This window comes from Chiloscyllium punctatum, chromosome 44, assembly GCF_047496795.1.
Source record: "Chiloscyllium punctatum isolate Juve2018m chromosome 44, sChiPun1.3, whole genome shotgun sequence".
NCBI classification, from domain to species: domain Eukaryota; kingdom Metazoa; phylum Chordata; class Chondrichthyes; order Orectolobiformes; family Hemiscylliidae; genus Chiloscyllium; species Chiloscyllium punctatum.
The window spans coordinates 36,726,410-36,747,712 of NC_092782.1; the positions used below are offsets into that span (position 1 = coordinate 36,726,410).

Here is a 21,303-nt window from a genome sequence, read left to right on the forward strand (position 1 = left end):
CTCCATGGCATCAGCATTAAACACTGCAAGGCATACTGGTGATACTGTGGCACCGTGTCGATTTATTTAAATCAATGTATATCAAAAAATGTCTCTCAATTCGACCAGTAGCATTGCTTTGGAGGAATAATATACTAAATTTTGAAAGTGCGCACCCTTCCAACACAAAGGAAAGTAACTGCTTTATAAAAAAATTCACAAAGCAATATTTAAATATCACCGAACTACAGTTTCAAGCAAAGTTCTTATATCAGACATTGCTCTCAACCAATTCTAATTCTTGACATTGGACTGAAGTTACAAAATTTTGTGACGGTGACTGGCCTTCAAGTAATGGATGATACACAAAATATACATTATCTAAGCTTTGCGGGAACTCACTATGCCAGTTTACAATAACCAGTTTACTTGCCGAAATGTACAATACAATTGTACTTCTAACATCTGAAGATGTTAGAACATCTGAATAATTCATATTTATTTTAAATAAATAAATCCTGCAATCCCAGCAATACCCTGGAGAAATGTTCAAGATAACTATTTTTCATTTATTATGTATTCAGTATTAATGGCCAGCAATAAAGTTGATCAAATGGCACAGGAGATTCAATGGACCAGCCTACTCTTGTTCCTATTTCTTACAAGCTCATTAGGTATATTGAAACGCAATGAAACTTTGTTTACAGCTATGTGGAGACCAAAAGATGCTAGGCTTATTCTGAAGGTTCGGGAAATTACTGTAATCATAATTATGAAAGGTTTTCATGGTTTCCACAGGGGAGGGGTGGTTGGTAACCAGAAAGAGACAGTTGAAGACGGTTGAAAAATGAATCAAAGAGAGAATTATTCAGTTTTTAAGATAGCGAGTTATAATACTGGAACATACTGACTAAAAATATGATGGGTAACCTTCAGAAGAACATAGGACTTGGGAGAATCAACTAGATACTTGAAAAGGGAAATACTTGGGAAGAGGAGATGGGACTAATTGGACTTTACTTGCAAAACTCCAGCACAGTAACCAACGAGTAAAGCAACCTCCACCGAAGGAAAGATTTTGTTATTCACTATAGTTAGCTCAACCTACAATATTATTTTTGACAATGGACATTAGATAAATATTAAGTGTCTCCCAGCATGATGATTACTGATGCAACTGATTTTGGTTATATAGTTCAAAAAAATATAAATTAAATTCCCACTTAACCAATGGAATTTCAAAGATCAATGCATTAAACAGACTGATTGTGCATATTAATCAGACAGTTTTATTCACAGAGTCATAGAGACTTAAAGCACCGAAACAGACCCTTTGGCCCAACTCGTCCATGCCGACCAAATATCCCAACCTGATCTAGTTCCACCTGCCAGCACCCAGCCCATATCCCTCCAAACCCTTCCTTCTCATATACCCAGATGTGCTTTAAATTAAATTAGATTAGAGATTCCCTACAATATCGAAACAGGCCCTTTGGCTCAACAAGTCCACACTGACCCATCGAAGAGTAACCCACCCGCATCCATTCCCCTACCCTATATTTACCCCTGACTAATGTACCTAAGACTATGGGCAATTTATCATGGCCAATTTACCTGGCCTGCACATCTTTGGATTGTGCAAGGAAACCAGAGCACCCAGAGGAAACCCACACAGGTACAGGGAGAACATGCAAACTCCACACAGACGGTCGCCTGAAGCTGGAATCGAACCCGGGACCCTGGTGCTGTGAGGCAGCATTGCTAACCACTGAGCTACCATGCCACCCTAAATGTTGCAATTATACCAGCCTCCACAGCAGTGACTAAAATATCTGATTGTCCTGCAAATGTTAAACTGAGCAATGAACCAGCTGCGACAACAACTGAAATAGTATTTACTAAAATATAGAAATGACTTACATTTTAAAATAAGGGTTTCAAAAGCCAATATTAGTGCTTTTTATCCTAACTGTGCATTCATAAAAGTAATGAGATTTTTTAGGATGCACACGACAATCCCCACGCAACGAAGCTTAACAATACTTTAAGAAATATCAGGCTGACACCAAACACTTGCCCATTAGAGTGACGCTGGGAAGAAAGTGATACCTTAGCTTCTCCTCACACCCCAGAGTAAATATCTCAATATCTGCATAAATCTAGAAAATGATTTATTGCCTCCAAATTGTGGATAATGTGCGACAAAAACAGTCAACAAAATGTTAGATATTATGATGAAAACAAGTCAGAACTCCAAACCGCTGTGGACTTGTTCAACATAAAATTCCAAAATGTGTACTTAAAAGAAAAAAGGTTTATATAGCCAAAAATATCTGCAGATACACATTAAATGGTTATCTAGTGAGAGAGGCCCATGGAATGCCATAGCCAAACATGCAAAGGAAACTTCAAAACAGCTCTTCAAAAGGGAAAAGAAGCAAGTCAAAAACACATTGCTCGAACTGTATCATGGCCTAGGAGAAAGTGAGGACTGCAGATGCTGGAGACCAGGGCTTATGCCCAAAAAGTCGATTCGCCTGCTCCTCGAATGATGCCTGGCCTGCTGCGCTTTTCCAGCACCACACTTTTCAACTCTGATTGGAGGCCATGATACAATCGGCAGAGAATAGTGGAGCAGATTATAGATAATTCATTAAAGGGGTGTAATAACAACAGAGTAGGTCTGTTAGGGGATTTTGAATTAGATCAAAGTTTGCAGATAGCACCAAGCTGGGATCTACATTAGCTACCCTTGCATCCACAGGAACCATTCCAGAGTCTATGGAATCTTGAAAGATGACCATGAATACATCTACTATTTCTAAGGCCACTTCTTTAAGTAGTATAGCATGTAGAATATCAGGCTCTGGGGATTAGTCAACCTTCAACCCCATCAAATTTCCTCAACACCATTTCCCAACTAATTTCCTGCAGCTCTTCCCTCTCACGCTAGACCCTGCATTCCTCAACATTTTTGGGATGTTATGGGTCGTCCTTCAAGTTAGAACCAAAGATATGTTTTTGATTGGTCTGCTATCTCTTTGCTCCCCACTACGACTTCCCATTTCAGACTTTAAATAATCACTAGTAATTACGAACTACACTTACTAATTCTTCTCACACTTAGTAATTCATAAATTCATCATCTGTTAATTCAAGAAAGCTGGCTCCTTTTAAAGTATAAGCTCATATAGGTCTGACAGAAAGGGATATATGTTTAAATTAACCTTGTAAGGAACAACCGAGGAGGTCGGTAAATAATGGAGAGGATACCAGCTCAACTATCTTCACCTGCGATCTCAACAATTTGAGCTATGCTATTTGGAACCATAATAAAATAGCAAATCTAGCCCAGGGTCAGGCATAACAATATACAAAAAGGCAAGAATATCCACCTAGACTATAAAAAACACCCAACAGTACAACAATAAATTTTACTTCCTCCTAACTTTAGACTATCTCTCAAGAGTATTTTAAACAGGGTAAAACACCAGTCAAACTACAGGATTCTGAATTGTAAAGTTCATAAATGCAACCATTTGCATACATCTATGTATATCGACTGGATCCTGAATGACAAGAAATTAAATGTCTGGGTTGTGTAGGAATAAGTAGCTTTGATTCACAGGGCACAACACCAAACAGGGATCTGTTTAGTTGGGTTAGACCTCACTTAAACTGGGACTGGGACCAGTATATTGCAATTTATAAAACTAGGACAAAATCCAAGTTCCTTAATGTGCAATTAGAAACTGACTCAATAGAAGAGTTATATGAATGATGGCAAGAGAGAGCATGCAGATAATAGCAGTATAAAAGGATTATTTTCTCATGTATTCATTCACAGAATGTGGGTATTACTATCAAGGCCTGCATTTATTGGCCATCCCTAGCTCACCACTACGTCAGGTCCAGCTATCTCCTTCAACTACAGCAGACCACATGGTGATCCTAGTGGTATAAGGAAGCATGTTCCAGAATTCTGACCCACCAACAGTGAAAGAATGGCTATATAGTTCCAAATCAGGATGTATGGTGGGGGGCTTGGAAGGGAACTTAAAAGGTGATGGTGTTCCTGTACATTTGTTGCTCGTATCCTTCTAGGTGGTGAAAGTCAAAGAATTGAAAGCAATCTTCGAGAGTTATTTCACTGCATCTTACAGATGATACACAATACTGCCATTATGCATCAATGGTGGAGGGAGTGAATGTTGAAGGTTACAGATAGAGTTCCAGTTAAGGAAGATGCTTTGCCTTAAATGTTGTTGAGCTTTAAGTGCTGTTGCAGCCTCACCCAGCCAGGCAAGAATTCCCTCCCTAAGGTTATTGTGGATCAACGTACTACACGCACACTGCTGCAGTTCAAGAAGGAAGCTCAGTATCATCTTCTGGCATTAAATGCTGGTCCAGCCAGTAATGCTCACATTCCACGAGAATATACAAAAAGTAGAGACAGTATTCCATCACATTCTTGACCCATACTGTGTAGATGGTGTACAGGTTTTGGTGAGCCAAGAAGGGAGTTATTTGTTTTTATTCCTTAACAATCTTTATCTTACCATGTAAAGCATCCACAGCAATATATATATAAACTAACAAGTAGCGCAAAGACAGTCAAAGAGATTAATGGTTTAGATCCAATTACCAGAACAAAGACATGGTCATAAAATTTGAAAAATAAATATTCTAGATTATATGACATTGAAAAGATAGCACAATAATAAGAAGGCTTTTTATACTAACATAACACAAGAACATTGGCGAGTAAGGATCTTGGATCAGAAAATTAGATATTATAATCAGTACAGGTGGGAATTATGAATGGAAAACGACAGAAAACACCACTGCAAGTAGTTTATGGTGCTTCTGCACCCCCAACAGTAGGTGGCTTTATTCTTATCACAGATTGAAACAGCCAAATTGGCAAATGTTAACTGAAATTCTCAGTTTGCAAAATGTTTTTTGGTAGTTTCCTGAAGCAACACATTAAGGAACCAACCAAGAATAAAGCTGTTTTAGACCTAGGTTCTATTGAGGCAAGAACATTTATTAGTAACATCAGAATTAAAGATCCACTGGAAAAAAGTGATCATAATTAAACTGAATCCCTTGCATTATTTGACTGTGACACACTTCACAATCACTTACAAGAGTCAAACTTCGAGAAAGCTAAACACAAAAATCTGAGGGATGAACTGGCTATGGTTGATTGAGTAAATACAGACTAAAATGTACGTGGAAAAAGAAAAATCATTTTTAAAAATAATGCAAGAATGATCAACAAAACTACATACCACTAAAAAAGATCCAACTGTGGTTAAGTGAGAAAATCAAGGTTAGTATTGGTTAAAAGAATAAAGTTATGAATGTTGCAAAGAATGTAAGTATGAATATTGAGAGTGGTTTAGAAACCTGCTATGATAGAGCCATGAAAACTTAAAGTAAACTAGTCAGCAATATAAACATGGATGTCAAAAAATTTTACAAGCATATAAATTTTTAAAAAATTGAACAAATATGGTTTGTAAAATAAGAGACAAGTTACACACCAACAATATTAGCTAATCTAGGGGCTAGAGAGAGAAACTATCTTAAAATCAGAGGAAAAGTACTGGAGAAATCCGGGGGAAAAAAAGGTCAACAAATCCCTTGAACCTGGTGGATCATTTCTAAGGTTCTGAAAGAGATGACTGCAGAGCAGTGAATGTGCTGATTACGTTTTTCCAAAACTCCCCAGATTTTATAACAGTCTCAGCAAATTGGAACTTAGCATATGTAACTCCATCATCAGGAAAATGGTGGAATTTATTAAGGAGTTCCTTTCAGTGCATGCAACAACAAAAAAAAATCATAATATGTTTGGACAAAATCAAATTTTTGATAAGTTTGGCAAATTTACTGGCTTTTTTGAGAATACAACAGATTAAGGGGAACATCGGTGTAATATATATATTTTGATTTGATACCTTTTGAAAATTAAAGTGCTGCACCAAAGGTTAATACCCAAGAGTGGAGGAGAAAAATATAAAGATGGACAGAACAACTAAAAAGTAGGGAAAAACTGATACTTCAGTTGGGCAGATAGTGACTAGAGGAGTACCACAAGGATCAGTTTTGAGACATCAGCTTTTTACAACCTGCATCCTTGATTTAATGTATTACTCTCTGTCTAAGTTGGCTGATGATAGAAGCTAGGTGGGATCACAAGTTATTGAAGGACACAAAGCAGCTTCAAAAGGATTTGGTCAGGTTACCTGAGTGGACAAATGTGGCAGATGGAATATATTGTGACGGAAGTGTGATATTATTCACCTTGATCATAACAATCCTTAGAATTCTTCAGTCAATACAGTTCTGGATACCCAGTCACTGAGTATATTTAAAGCTAAAACAGATAGCATTTTAATTTTGTATATAATCAAGGAGTATAGGAAGGGGGTGAGAAATTGAAGGTTTATCCCAAAGTTCAGCTATGATCATACAGATTAGCAGAACAGGTTGCACAGGCCACATCATCTCTTGCTCCATTTCCAATCTTACTACACTCAACCAAATATCATCCACCCTCCTTGGCATCTATGGCTTTAACCCATTTTGTGCATTTTTTGATAATGAACTGAACAATACTCCTTGACAATAAGAGCACATGCTTGATGGTATTTATTGCTAATTTTTATTTGCTTATGTAGCTTATTGGATAACACTGTTCTAGTCTAATGCCATTACATTATCTAATTCAATTATCAGTTACAATCTCAATTGCTATTACAAATACAGTATGTGTTAACAGAACTGTCTAAACTATTCCAAGATATGCTTTCTCATTACAGGAGAAAATGAATAAGATATAGCAACGCACACAATTCAAAGCTGTCTTATTAGGTAATTCATTATGAACCTTGAAATTAGTTAGCAATGTACAAAATTATATTTCCATTGTCAGTCTCCCAATTTCCTCAAAGTTTCAAGAGACAACTTCCTTTAAAGAACTGCATTTGAAACACAACGAATACAATGGACATGAGCATACTTTACACGAAAAAGGCCTAGCCTGAATCCCTCTGTTATTATGCTAGGTGTAATATTATATGCCAAGTGATAGCATCCTCAGGGTGCAATATTAAAAGTCACAAACTTGAAAGGATTATATAATATCATAGATTAAAACTAAGTGCAATAAGAAACATGTTTAGATTTGCATTTTAAATTGTTTTGCCAGGATAATGAATTGCAATTAAGTTGATTTTTATAAAATTACGATCAGTACAAATAGATGTATACGAATTTATGCACAACGTATTTTCCCATCATTTATATCATGCTGCAGTACTGTTTCCTGAAAATGTGAAGTAATTGTTCAAGTAACAAAAATACTCAAAATCGATGTTTAAAGGTGAATCAAAATATTATAAAACTCAGAAGACCGTGAGATACTCCACAGGAAGATGACTTGCAAACAGGTTTTCCATAATGCTCTTAAACGGGATCAAGCAAAGATCATTAAACGCGAAAACCTCTCGGATGAATGCTTCATCTGTCATTATCTGCTTAACTCAACTCCTTTGTGTATTCTAGTAAAAGTCCAAACCTTAAACAAGATGCGTCAATTTTTCATGAAACAAAGATATATGAGATTTCAGTTTCGGCTACTGATTTTGTTATATGCCATTAGAGTGCTAGCGCAAGTTAAAAATACTGTCGTGCAGTTGGTTAACGGTTCATAAGAAACTTTCTCAATCATCTATCCAACGCAGACTGAGAAAGGTGGTGATACCTTACTGTTTAATTTCCTTTACATTTTAAAATCCAAATTCTGTTTAGAGCCGGCAATAAAATAAGCGGCACCTGGACTTATTTGGCATTCAGGACAAAAGATAAATTGCACGGCGCTGACGCTTTTGGGCAAAACGACAGTTCAGTGGAGAGACTAACAAGAGTTAACGTTTGGAGCCGGTATGACTAGAGTGATATTAAACTCGAAACATTAACTCTTCCCATCTCCTACTACTAGACCTGCTGAATTTCTCCAGCATTCCCTGTGTTTATTTCATGTTTCCAGCATCCTGTTTTTGTTTAAATTAAAACGGGTTTGCTGTTTCGAATCGAAACGGGGGGGACGGATGATTAAGAGGAAAAGACTGGGTGGCAAGCCACGATAGCAAGATCCAAAAGCTTTCAACCACTCGAAGGGAAGAAAATCTTGTGATTATGCTGCAGGTAGAAGAAATAAAAAGGCCAAGCTTAAAAAAAAAAGTTGTTGCAAAGACAGTGCGAGTTAGATGTTGCGGCGTAAGGACGGATGCAGGGAGCACGGATGGTGAAGAGCCATTTTCGTTGTGTACCCCCCCCCCCAAGTCGGTGAGACACAGCCTCTCACTCACCCAGCAACAGCAGCTTGACTTCTCTCGCCGCTTTCTCCCCGTCCTCCCTCAGGTTCCTGTCGATCATTTTGGACCTCTCCACCGCCGCTTTGTCCTCGGTACTCAATGTGCACCCCATCTTGCTGGCTGCGGTTCCTCTCTGAGTGAGCAGCCGTTTCCTCTCACAGCCCCTGACACAAGAGGCTTCCGTTTCCCCAGAAACCAGGCAACACTTTCAAAAATGGGGGGCGGGGAGGGAAGGGGAGAGAGAGAGAGAGAGTCAACCGGCGAATATCGGAACCAGCCTCAGGCAGTTCCTCCCTGTAGTTTGATACCCCCCAACTCTAGCTCATGAATTAATCGAACGGATGATTTATTTATTTATTCTTCGCCCAACAGCGCGACGCCTCGGTCGCCGAATGTCCCAAGCGCATGCGCAGCACCACGCCGTCCAGGCAGCGGGACCCGGATGTCGCCTCTGGCTCCTGCGCCTGCATCACCTCAACGGAAGCGGCTGGTAACCCATGGCAACGGCCGACCTCCGATCCATGTAAATTTGTTTTTCTTTTGGTTACTGGATGTGTCAGTGTTTATGTTCCGTAAGTCTTTGTCACACACTCCTTCCATTCACCCGCCTTTTTATCTTATTCTTTCTGTCTCTCTTTTCTGACGTTCTGAGTCTTCTGTCCCTGTTCCCAATTCAAGTCTTTCTCCACAGAAGGGACCTACTACCTCCAATTCAATACTGATCGGAGATAAACCAACATAGAAAGACTTGTATTTATAATCACGCTTTTCACAACTACGTAATTTACGCCGATGAAGTACTTTTTGAAATGTACTGACCAATGTAGGAAACTTGTGAGCAGAGCAAGCTCCCACAAACAGCAATGTGATCGCTGACAGAAAAAAAAACCCTAGTGATGTTGATAAGGATTAAATGTCAGGCAGGGTATAGGAAAAAGCTCTATAGTGAAATAGTGCCGTTATAATAGGTTATATGGCTATAAGACACAAGAACAGAAGTAGACCATTCATCTAATTGAGTCAACTGTCCTACAAAGTAAGATCATGGTTGATCTGATAATCCTCAACTTTTCCAATAACTGTTAAATAAAAAAGAACATTTCTTACAAAGAGAGTTGTGTTTTTAAATTTGAGGACCGCAAGGGAGGGGGGAAAAAACTTTAAAATCAGGGGTTTACCAGGTTGGCTGCATAATTTAGAATATAGGATCAGGTATCTTCAAGTCTGCTCTGCCACTCAGTAAGATCATGGCTAATCTTTTTGTGGCCTAAGGTCTACTTATCCACTGTCCCAACATAACCCTTAATTCCTTTACTGTTCAAGAAATTATCCAGTTTAGCTTTATAAACATTTACTGAGGAAGGCTCAACCACTTCACTGGGCAGGGAATTCTATAGATTCACAATTCTCTGGGTGAAGAAGTTTCTTCTCAATGCCATCCTAAATCTACTTCCCCTAATTTTGAGACTATGCCCTCTGGTCCTAGTTTCACCCACCATCCTCTCGATGTCCATCTTATCTATTCCCTTCATAATTTTGTGTGTTTATGTAAGATCCTCCGTAATTCTTCTAAATTCCAATGAATATAATCCCAATCTACGCAGTCCCTCCTCAAAAGACAACCCTCACAACTCCAAAATCAACATAGTGAACCACCTCTGCACCCTTTCTTGTGCCAACACAACCTTTCTCAAGTAAGGAGACAAAGGTTGCACTCAGTACTCCAGTTATGGCCTCATCAGCACCCAATACAGCTGCAACATAACTTCTCTGCTTTTAAACTCAATCCCTTTAGCAATGAAGGACAAAATTCCATTTGCCTTAATTACCTGTTGCACCTGCAGACCAACCTTCCGTGATTCATGCACAAGGCCACCCAGGTCACTCTGCACAGCAGTGTGCTGCAATCTCTTACCATTCAAGTAGTAGTCCTTTTTACTGTTCTTTCTACCAAGATGAATGACTTCACATTTATTAACATTGTACTCCATCTGCCAGACCTTTGTCCACTCACTTAAACTATCTATGTCCCTTTGCAAACTTTCACAGTTCTCTGCACACTTTGCTGTACTACTCATCTTTGTGTCATCTGCAAAGCTTGAAACACTTCTAAATCGTCTATGCAAATTGTGAATAATTGTAGTACCAACACTATTTCCTGAGGCACATCACTCAGCACTGATTGCCAACCAGAATAGCACTCATTTTTTCCCACTCTTTGCTTCCTGTTGGTTAACCAATCCTCTATCTGTGCTAACACATTGCCTGAAACACCATGCAGCTTTGTCTTATGCAGCAACGTTTTTGTGCGGCTTGTCGAATACCTTTAGGAAATCTAGATACATCACATGTACTGGATCCCTATTGTCCACCATGTTCGTAATGTCTTCATAGAATTCCAAAAAACTTGTTAAGCATGACCTGCCCTTCATGAATCCATGTTGCCTCTACTCGCAGGACAATTCTTATTTAAATGCCTTGCTATTTCTTCCTTGAAAATAGATTCAAGCATTTTCCCCAGTACAGAAGTTAAGCTAACTGGTCTATAATTTCTCATCTTTTGTCGACCTCCCATTTTAACCAGTGGCATCACATTTGCTATTTTCCAATCTGCTGGAACTGCCCCACAGTCCAGTGAATTTTGGAAAATTACCACAAGTGCATTTGCTATTTCTCCTGCCATCTCTTTTAGCACCCTGGGTTACATTCCATCAGAGCCAGGACACTTGACTACCCTTTGTTCCTTTAGTTTGCCCAACACTACCTCTTTTGTAATAATAATTGTTTCCAGGTCCTCACCGATCTTCATCTCTTTGTCAATTGCTGGCATGTTATTCATGTCCACCATTGTGAAGACGACACAGAATACCTATTCAATGCTATATCTGCAATTTCCTCATATCTCATTACTAAATCCCCCTCCTCGTCCTCTAAAGGTCCAATGTTTACTTTAGCCACTGTTTTATCTTATATATTTATAGAAACTTTTGTTATCTGTCTTTATATTCTGAGCTAGTTTTTTTTCTCATGATCTATCTTACTTTTGTTTATAGCTGTTTTTGTGGCTTTTTGTTGACCTCTAAAGCTTTTCCAGTCTTCTAATTTCCTGCTGATCTTAGCCAATTTGCATGCCTTCTTTTTCAATTTGATAGTCCCTTAGACACCCATGGCAGATCACCCGTTTTCCTATAATCCTTTCACTGCAAAAGAATTTGAAATCTAGTGGGAACTCTGCGTTTTATGGCACTCAGTTCCTGCAATGTGCAGATGATCATGAACCAAGAGTTGTTTACAAGTGAAGCTCATCGATTCTCAGTGAATTGAGAAGGTTGGAACCAGAAACAAGTTACAAAGACACAGACATACAGAGAAAGAAAGACAAAGCAGCATGTTCTATTGTTTCCCCCATGATGACGGCATCGCTGCAACAGCCTCGGTACTCAATATCAACAACTGCCAATCTCCGAGCTCCATCCTACAACTCATCCACTTCACCCTCGAGCATAACATTTTCACATTTGACACACAGTACAGCCATGGGGGCTAAATTTGTACCCCAACATGCCAACATTTTCATGCACAAGTTTGAAGACTTCTTTGCTGCACAGAACCTTCAACCAGCACGATACACCAGATATATTGACAACATTTTCTTCCTCTGGACTCATGGTGAGGAGTCACTGAAACAACTACACAGTGATATCAACAAAGTTTTATTCCATCATCAGACTTATCATAGACTATGCTTTAGTATCGGTCTCATTCTTGGACACGCATCTCCATCAAGGGCAGGCACCTCAGTACCTCACTCTACTGCAAACCCATGGATAACTTCATGATGCTGCACTTCTCTAGCTTCTACTCTAAACATATTAAAACAGTCATCCCCTATGGACAAGCCTTATGCATACATAGGAGGAGGAATGCGATGGACACCTGAAGGTGCCGAACAGCGCCCTCATAAGAACAGGATACGATGCTCAACTCATCAATCGTCATGCCACTGCGAGAAACCGTAATTACCAATTACCTCCTCAGGAGACAGACACAGGATGCAACCAACAGGGTACCCTTCATTGTCCAATACTTCCCAGTGGTGGAGAAACTACACCATGTTCTTCATGGCCTGCAACATGTTATCAATAGGATGAGCACCTCGCCAAGACTTTCCCTACGCCTCCACTTCTCACCTATAAACAACCGCCAAACCTTATGCAGACCATTGTTCGCAGCAAACTACCCAGCCTTCAGGACAACGTCGACCATAACACTGTACAACCCTGTCATGACAACCACAGCAAGACGTGTCAGAGTGTTGACATGGATACCACCAATACACGTGGGAACACCATGTAGGCAGCAGTTACTTATGTGACTCAGCCAACATTGTCTATCTCATACACTGCAGGCAGGAATGCCCAGAGGCATGGTACATTAGCAAGACCAAGCAGACGCTACGACAATGGATGAATGGACACTGTGCAACAATTGCCAGACAGGGATGTTCTCTCCCAGTCAGGGAACACTTCAGCAGCCAGGGACATTCGGCCTCAGGTCTTTGGGTGACTATCCTCCAAGGTGGACTTCGAAATACGCAAGAAAGCAGAGTAGCCGAGCAGAGGTTGATAGCCAACTTCGGTACCCATGAAGATAGCCTCAACCAGGACCTTGGGTTCATGTCACACTACAGGTGACCCCCCCCCCTACACATACACACACACTCTTACATACTCTCACACTCACGCAGACCCTCTCTCATAGACATGCTCTCTCACAGACACACAAACACAGCCCCACACAAATCCTCTCACAGGTTTATACGTAGTTACACCCACGCACACACTCTACCAAGCACACACACACACACAAACATGCACTCTCACGGGCACACACCCATCCTCACGCACATACCTATATGCATACGCATACACCCACAGTCACATGTGCTCTCTCTCCCTCACATATGCACACACATGCATACATACACATCTATGGGGTGAATTTGCATTTGCAGAATTGTATTTGCAGATACATTCTATTTTGCTCAAATAGTACACAATCTGCAGGCAGTCAATCCATATAACATTTTATACGTTCCTACTCTGAAAATAAAACCAGTCTGACTCAAGATTGGGATACAGACAGACTCTAACTTCACACTTTTAAGATATTGTCTGAGCTGAGATGTCATCTTTGTTTATTAAACTTTAAGTTATCTCGAAAATGTGGCTTAAAGGAAGTTCTGGGGTTTACATTTTAATGAACCAAAACCTGCAACCTATTCTAAAAGATGGAAGACTTAACAGTAATCTAGGTTTGTTCAATATATCATTTCAGTTGCATGTCACTGTGATCTTTTGCTTTTCTTAGATCCTGCTCCACAGCTACCTGATGAAGAAGCAGCGCTCCGAAGCTGGTACTTCCAAATACACCTTTTGGACTATAACCTAGTGTTGTGCCATTCATGCTTCCTCTGACTTCAGAGATTCTTCAACCTCTCTTCCTTTACCCCACCATTGCTGAAACAACATTTTCCTGCCTCAACCCTGTTCACTCTATATGCCTGCCTGAACAGCATATAGTTGTAATTTGAAGAGCTAATGACAAGGAGAATGAATGAACAGTCAATACTAATAAAGAACAAAATAATGTTCTTTCATAATGTTGATTAGTTCCTTGGAAAGAGTATTAAACATAGATTTTTAAGAAAGTTCTATAATATTTTTCACTTTGCAGTAAGTCTGAGTTAGTTTTAAATTTTAGATCTTGGATTTTAAACATTATAAGAAATTAGGAAGTGAACAAATCTGTATTATAGGAACACTGATGTAAGTAAAAGAACGAATCTCTTCCAAATGGAAATATATACAAGAAATAAATTGTGTTTTACTTCAATATCACAAATATCCAAGGTCAGTCTGATTTGAGTCATTGCTATATAATAATTATTACTACTAAAATATGTGAACTCAAAGTTGCACAAAGTTGATTTAGCATTATATATGCTAAGAATTGGATTACAACTTAAGTGGTAAGCACTGGAAAATATTAGGTCAAATTGTAAGAAAGTAATTCATTACTTTTGAGCATTAAACTGAAAACTTCAATATAGTCGACATTTGGCTGTCTTCCTCACTGTTGTTCAGGAAACAGGTAAGTGCTAACTAACAAAAACTCTGTAAAGTAAAATCTAAGGCTGCAAGATCCCTAGGATGGGGTGGCCTGCATCCTATTGTTTAAAAAGAAGTGGCAGCACAGATGGTAGATCTATTAGTTATTAACCTCCAAATTTTCTTAGATTCTGTAAGAGTTAAGGCCAATGAAATTGTAACATTCAAGTAAGAAGGAAAGCAGAAAGGAAACTGTAGGCCATTTAGGTTAGCTTCTGTCATAGGAAAAGTGTTTGAATCCATTAATAAGGGGGTTTTAGCAGAATACTTAGAAAATCACTCACCATTTGGGCAAAATGGCTTTCTGAAAGGGATATCATATTTAACTGAACTATTTGAGATTTGTTTGATGAATTAACATTCTAGAGTGGATAAAAAGGGAATCAGTAGATGTCATAGAATCATAGAGATGTACAGCAAGGAAACAGACCCTTCAGACCAATTTATCCATGCCAACCTAATCTAGTCCCACTTGTCAGCACATGGCCCATATCCCTCCAAACCCTTCCCATTCATATACCTAGATATATTTAGATTTCTAAACGACATTTGATAAGGTGTCACATCAGGTTGCTGCTCAAGATAAGACCATATGGTGTAAGGAAAACATTCAAGCATGGATAAAGGATTCATTACCAAAATGAAAAGAGTGAGTGTGTTGGCAAGCCGCTACTATTGGAATATCACAGGGTTCAGTGCTAGATTTTCAAAAGTTAACATTATGAAGAATTTTCCCAGCTCCTTAATGATGTGGGCAATGACAAGATAACTGGAAAAATATGATGAGAATGGAAAATTGAGATTCTTGACATTGAGAAAAAAAAGTCAATTTTCCACATAAGGATTTAACAACTAGATGAGAATCTCATTAGTCAGTGGTGAGGGGCCTATTTGCATATATTAACATCTCATTATTACTTAATCCTTCTTCATTTATATGCACATTGCAAATTTCCCAGCCAGCAAAGAAAGATTATATAGTGCAATTATCAAAATGAAAGTCAGCACAGTTACCTAGTGACTGCACTTGTCGATGGCTTTTTTAGGAATCTATTTTGACCGTCATTCCCAGCATCTTAGGGTTTGCTCCATGGTCAGTGAAAATGTGCATCCTCTATCCAAAGAGCTTGGCATTAGAAAAACATTAGTATCACCACATCACCATGGCATATCTTGGACTCATTCATTGAACAGTTCAGCACTTCAATGCAATGATACAACAGGCACCCACCCCATGCAAGGGAACAGGGTGTTTCTCAGAGCTCTTAGTTTTGTTTTCTTTTAGTTTATTTACTTTGCATCTACTTCATGCTCACAGCATCCCTGCCTTGTCTTTTTGCATATTGCTACTTCATCAGAACTTATATGCTCAAAGTATTTCCATCATGGTTTGTCTTTTAGCACAGACACAAAGCAAGACAACTTGCTATGTCTGCCAGCAATGATCAATCAAGGGATTGGATATGTTGCTTTCTGGCACTCTGCTACATCAGTCTGACACTTGCACCATTTGCCAGTAGCTTACGGGTAAAACACAATGTATTTCAATTATTTGTCCATGTCTCAAAAGGGAAGTAGTCCTTAGTCAAGTCAAGGGTGCTTGTTGTCAGTCAGGGATAACAGCACAGTCAGTCAAGCATCATCCAGCATCAGTCCATGCACTGAGACACAGTCAGGCCTATAGTAATGGCCAGTTTCAGGAGTTCTATTCATTACAGTCTCAGGAGTGGACCATAGTCAGCCCTACAGGTGCAGTGTAACCAGTCCAAGGATTAGCAATAAATGAGTTGGGGAGCTTCACAGATAGGATTCAGGAGTCTGGTCAGTCATTATGCTGTCATTTTAAGTCAGCTGAGAAGGGAGTGGGGGGGTCAGTCCAATGCATCTATTCAGAAAGTCAAGAGCGGGATATCAGGAAGTATGCTGTCATGGTGAGCTTGGGACATCAATTATGTAGATTGGAGACAGCATGCTAGGATATTTAGAGGGCAATAATTGTGAATGAGGTCAATTCAACGTCGAAGGGTGGAAGACACCCTTGCAACAGTTAGTGAGGCAGTTTAGGATGGTTACTGGTGAGCTGTTGTTCATTGCAAGGCAGCAAGGAAGTGTTGCAGCTTGGTGCAACAGTTAAATCATGCCTGTGTGTTGTCTGGTCTCCTGATCTAAGACAATATATATTTGCCATAGAAGAGGGCGCAGTGAAGCTTCACTAGACTGATTCCTGAGATAGCAGGTTTGTGATGTGAAGACAGTTCATCTGGGCCTGTATTGGTTGAAGATTAGAAGAATAAGAGTGAGTGTGTTGGCAAGCCGCTACTATTGGAATATCATAGGGTTCAGTGCTAGATTTTCAAAAGTTAACATTATGAAGAATTTTGAAACATGTCAAATTTAAACAGGGCTGGAAAGACTATATGTAGAGATTACATTTCACCCTAGCAGAAGAGGTATAAAATGAGGAATCACTGTTTCAGAATGTACTGTGAACAATTTTGCACTGAAAGAAAGAGAAATTTCTTAACTCAAATGATGGTGAATCAGTGGAATTATCTAAGGCAGAAGACTGTGGAGGCCAAGTTGCTGAATATGAAATAAATAGATTTCAAGATAGTAAAGGTGTCCAGGGGTATGGGGAGACTGTTGAGTAAGGTGTTGAGATAGAAGGTCAGCCATCAGTCATGATCAGATTGAATGGTAGGGCAGGTTCAATAGGCCAAATAGCCTACTCCCGATAAGTGCTATGTTCCTATGTAAGTCTGTGTTACAGTGTCGTTTTTGTTTCCTTTTAATACTTAGTAGTTTGCTGAGCATTTTTATAAAATAGCTGGACACTCCAACTTTGAAGAAAACCAAAGAAAATTCATTTGAATACCAGAGGGAAAACAATTTAAAAGTCTAATTTACTTATGCAACTTTTAGGAAGAAAGGCTTAACTCGTCATGATGAAAATTTGTAACCAATTTTCTATTTAGAAGCAGCAATATAACATTTTCCACTAATCTATGAAAATAATGTTTACAAATACCTCTTAACTCTGTCAAATTGTTGTTTGTTTTTTTTCATTATTTAATATCCGAAAAGAGAGAAATCATTTCAGAGTTCAAAAAGACACTGTAACTGAAATTAATGTGCAGACAGTAAATATAATTTCTAATGATCTGGCCAATTAAAGGATGGCAGATTTATATTTTTACTGTTAATATTATCCATATCATAAACAAACTGTAGTGCATGATGAATTTGAAACATGGAGGCCTTTAAACTAAATGCAGTCTATCTGTGGCATTTCAATCACCAAGTCAATTGTATTAAAACACATCTGATATCTATTGTCAAACAATTACAATTTTGCCATCATAACCTTTGTCACAAATTTATTAGTTTAAACAAATAACATTATGTTTATTAGTAAGAACAAGTTGAGAAAGGTTGTTGTTCTAAACAATGAAATTAAATAATTACTGACAGATTTCTGCACAACAGAAATGACTTACTCAGTTTTAGTTGACGTATAAACACAGTTTAGTTGAAACATGATTATCTAAAAAAAAACGACCCTTGCATTGTTTTGATTACTAATGTATGTAGGAATGAATGAAATGGTACAGAAAATAAACATTCAGCTGTATGGCATTTTAATCTTTAGAAATGCTGACTGACCACAAGGTTATTGCATTGCTTCGGAATCAAAAAAAAAAGTTTTTACTGACTTTTTATAAACCTAAATAACAACAAACCTTGAAATTTCTTGGTTCTGGCATGCCATTCCAGGGGAAAAATAAAAGCCACAGGTTTGTCCTTTTCTTGTTTACCCAAGAATATAAATAACAACAGATTTGCCAAGAATCTGGAAATTATTGGATGAAAAGTAGTTAGAAAGGAACATCAATCATTTACTATAAACAGAAAATATGTGAAACAACAAGAGATTTAAAAACACTTGACAAATCTGTGGTTTATTTCAAAATTTGTGAACTTCTATTGATTCTAAAGATATCCTGCCTTGGGTTGGCCTTGTGGCACTGTACACAGAATGATAGTCATAAGTTCAAAATCTGAATTTGCAATGTGAAATTTAATTTGGATGAAGTTGCATTGTGCAATTTTGTAGAAAAGTGTTAACATGAAATTCCTTTGCCCACTCCTGCAAGAATGGATTAAAGCAGAACAATATCATAAAATTGCCCATACTTATGCTAAGATCACAAGGCATGAACAAACATAATTGCTAGCACAGGCAGAATGGGCAGATTTTTTTAAAAATCCATTCACAAGCTGAGGGTGTCACTGACTAAACCAGCATTTATTCCATAATTAAGAGTTAACCATATTGCCGGGGGTCCGGAGCCACATATAGGGTAGACCAGGTGAGGGCAGTAGATTTCCTTCCTGAAAGGACATCGGTAAACCAGATATTGATAATCAACAGTAGTTACGCAATTGCCATATCTTATGGAGTTCAAACAGTGGCTCACAGCGCCAGGCACCCAGGTTAATTTCCAACCTGTATGGAGTTTGCACATTCCCCCCATGTCTGCATGTACTCCAGTTTCCTCCCACAGTCCAGAGATGTGGAGGTTAGTTGGATTGGCTACACTAAATTGCCCATAGTATCCAAGGATGTTCAATGTTACAGGAATAGGGTGAGGGGGTTTGGTCTGGCTGGGATGCTCTTTGGAGGGACAGTGTGAACATGATGGGCCAAATGGCCTGCTTACACATTGAAGGGATTCAATGATCTGTCAATGAATGACATTTAAACCATGTCCCCAGAACATTAGCCTGAACTCTGGAGTAGAATGCCACCACCTTCCTATGGCTACTTTCCATGTCCCTGTGATCTATTGAACATAAAATGCAATGTTACACTTTTGGCATTCCACAAGATCAATAACTTGCCAATTAATGCAAACATTTACCAAGTCGTGCAAAATAGCAATAGGTTTCAAATAAAATTGTAATCATAAAAACTCTGATGCATTGCTGCTTACCCTCAGAAAAAAAAGTGATTGTAAGCAGCTACAGTGATTGTAAGGTAGCGAACTGCAGACATCTGATGAGCTTTCCCAGGCAGCTCACGAGAGAAGAGAAGAGAAGGGATATAGCCACAGTGACACGAGGAACTGGCTATAAAAACAGCTGGAGTGAAAAGGAGTGATCAAGAGTACTGCTACTACCTGACCCCATAATCAGAAATGTGGTCTGCAACAGTTCCCGTATGTGGGTCACTTGTGGATTTGTTTTCCCTGAAAAGATACCAAATGTATCAAAACAACTTAATTTTGCAAATGGGGCATCTATATGTTAGAGCATGAAATTGAATATTCAGGGCACAAGCACAATTTCCTGGCCCTTAATTTCATACCACATTGATGTGACAAGTATATTTCTGTATCATAATGCACTCTGCCAATCATATGGACCCTTAGGTGTCTGTTAGTGTCTGAAAAATAGCCACAGTGCTACGCAGTTTCAAGCTACAAATCTCTTCAAAATACTATGAGTCAGCAATAGCTACTAAACTTAAACTCACAATGCTCAAAGCCATTCATAGAAAATGAGTATTTCAGCAAACTACATCAGCAATGAGTCAGTATGGTGAGAAAAAGGAGGAAGGGAGGGAAATATTGTTGGAAGAAAGCAATTGAAGTTTGTGATTATCAATTGGTTCAGTGTTTAAGTCATGTTTAAAGGATTGTACTTGCTAATTTAAAAAAAAACTGGATCTGATTTACCCAATTTCAAGTCAACTTTACATGAAAGTAAAGGACAATATTAGGACACAATAACATCCATCCCTTTACGTGGCAGCTGCCTGGGTTTGACACAGACCACTTGCAAATTTGAGAGTTGTCCTAATTTAATATCTGTAGTATCACCCAGTTTCAGCCCTGCCTCAGCCTACTGTTGAAGCCCATTTCCGTCTTTTTGTTGTTTTTCCTAAACTTAATTATTCCAATGCATTTTTGACAGCTTCCCTTGCTCTAACTTTTGCAAAATGTAATCTAAACTCTGCTGCCTTTGTTCTAAACTCATAGTCAATGTCATTCATCCAAATCCCTGTGCTTAGTGACCTACATCATTCCAAGTGATACCACACCTTAATTTTAAAATTCTTATTCTTGTTTTCAAAATCTTCCATGATCTATCACATCTCCCTTTCTCAGTGATCTCCTTTAGCCTTACAGCCCCCACAGAGTTTTTGTGCTCTGCTAATAGTGGCCTCTTTAACATAGCCAAATCAAATTGCCCTTATGATCAGGTCTTCAGCTGACAAGATCTAAAGCTCTCGAATTTCCTCTCTAAATGTCTCTGACCCTGCATCTCTCTTTCATCCTCTGAGATCTTAAATTGATACCAACCTGAGTATTGCTGAGAAAAAGACAATTTGTTATAAAATTTCACTCTGCACTCATCAGGATAATTTGTTAGAAACGACAAAGTGAAAGGGAAACAATATTTCTACTGAAAGAGTGGAAAGTGTTGACTGGTTGGCAAGTGGACTCAGATTGGGTAGATACCTTATTGCACCAGATAATGATGAATCACAATTAACTGACAAGCTTTGTTGAAATTTGAGCAACAGGTGAAGTGAGCTGTTTCACCCTGTTGCAATGCAGTGGCAACACGAGTGGTGTTCACCACTAACAGAATACTGCTGTCAGGCTAAAAGGAATTATAAAATCCCTACAGTGTGAAAGCCCACAGTAATCCTCTAAAGAGCATCCCACCAACCTACCTTATAACCCTGCATTTACTGTGGC

The 21,303-nt window shown here is 38.8% G+C and overlaps 1 protein-coding gene and 1 long non-coding RNA gene across 2 annotated transcripts in view; one reads left to right on the forward strand and one right to left on the reverse strand.

The window, feature by feature from the left end:
- LOC140466876 (guanine nucleotide-binding protein G(i) subunit alpha-1) overlaps nucleotides 1–8,739 on the reverse strand; it is a 46,735-nt gene extending 37,996 nt beyond the window's left edge. The window contains exon 1 of the mRNA XM_072562629.1: nucleotides 8,361–8,739. Coding sequence (XP_072418730.1) covers nucleotides 8,361–8,478 — 118 coding nt within the window. The 5' untranslated portion in view covers nucleotides 8,479–8,739. The remainder of the gene's footprint in view (nucleotides 1–8,360) is intronic.
- On the forward strand, nucleotides 8,102–14,028 carry LOC140466877 (uncharacterized). The gene is made up of 3 exons (XR_011955301.1): nucleotides 8,102–8,196; nucleotides 8,739–8,889; nucleotides 13,737–14,028. It is a non-coding gene; the product is annotated as an uncharacterized lncRNA (long non-coding RNA).
- Nucleotides 14,029–21,303: the final 7,275 nt, after the last annotated feature.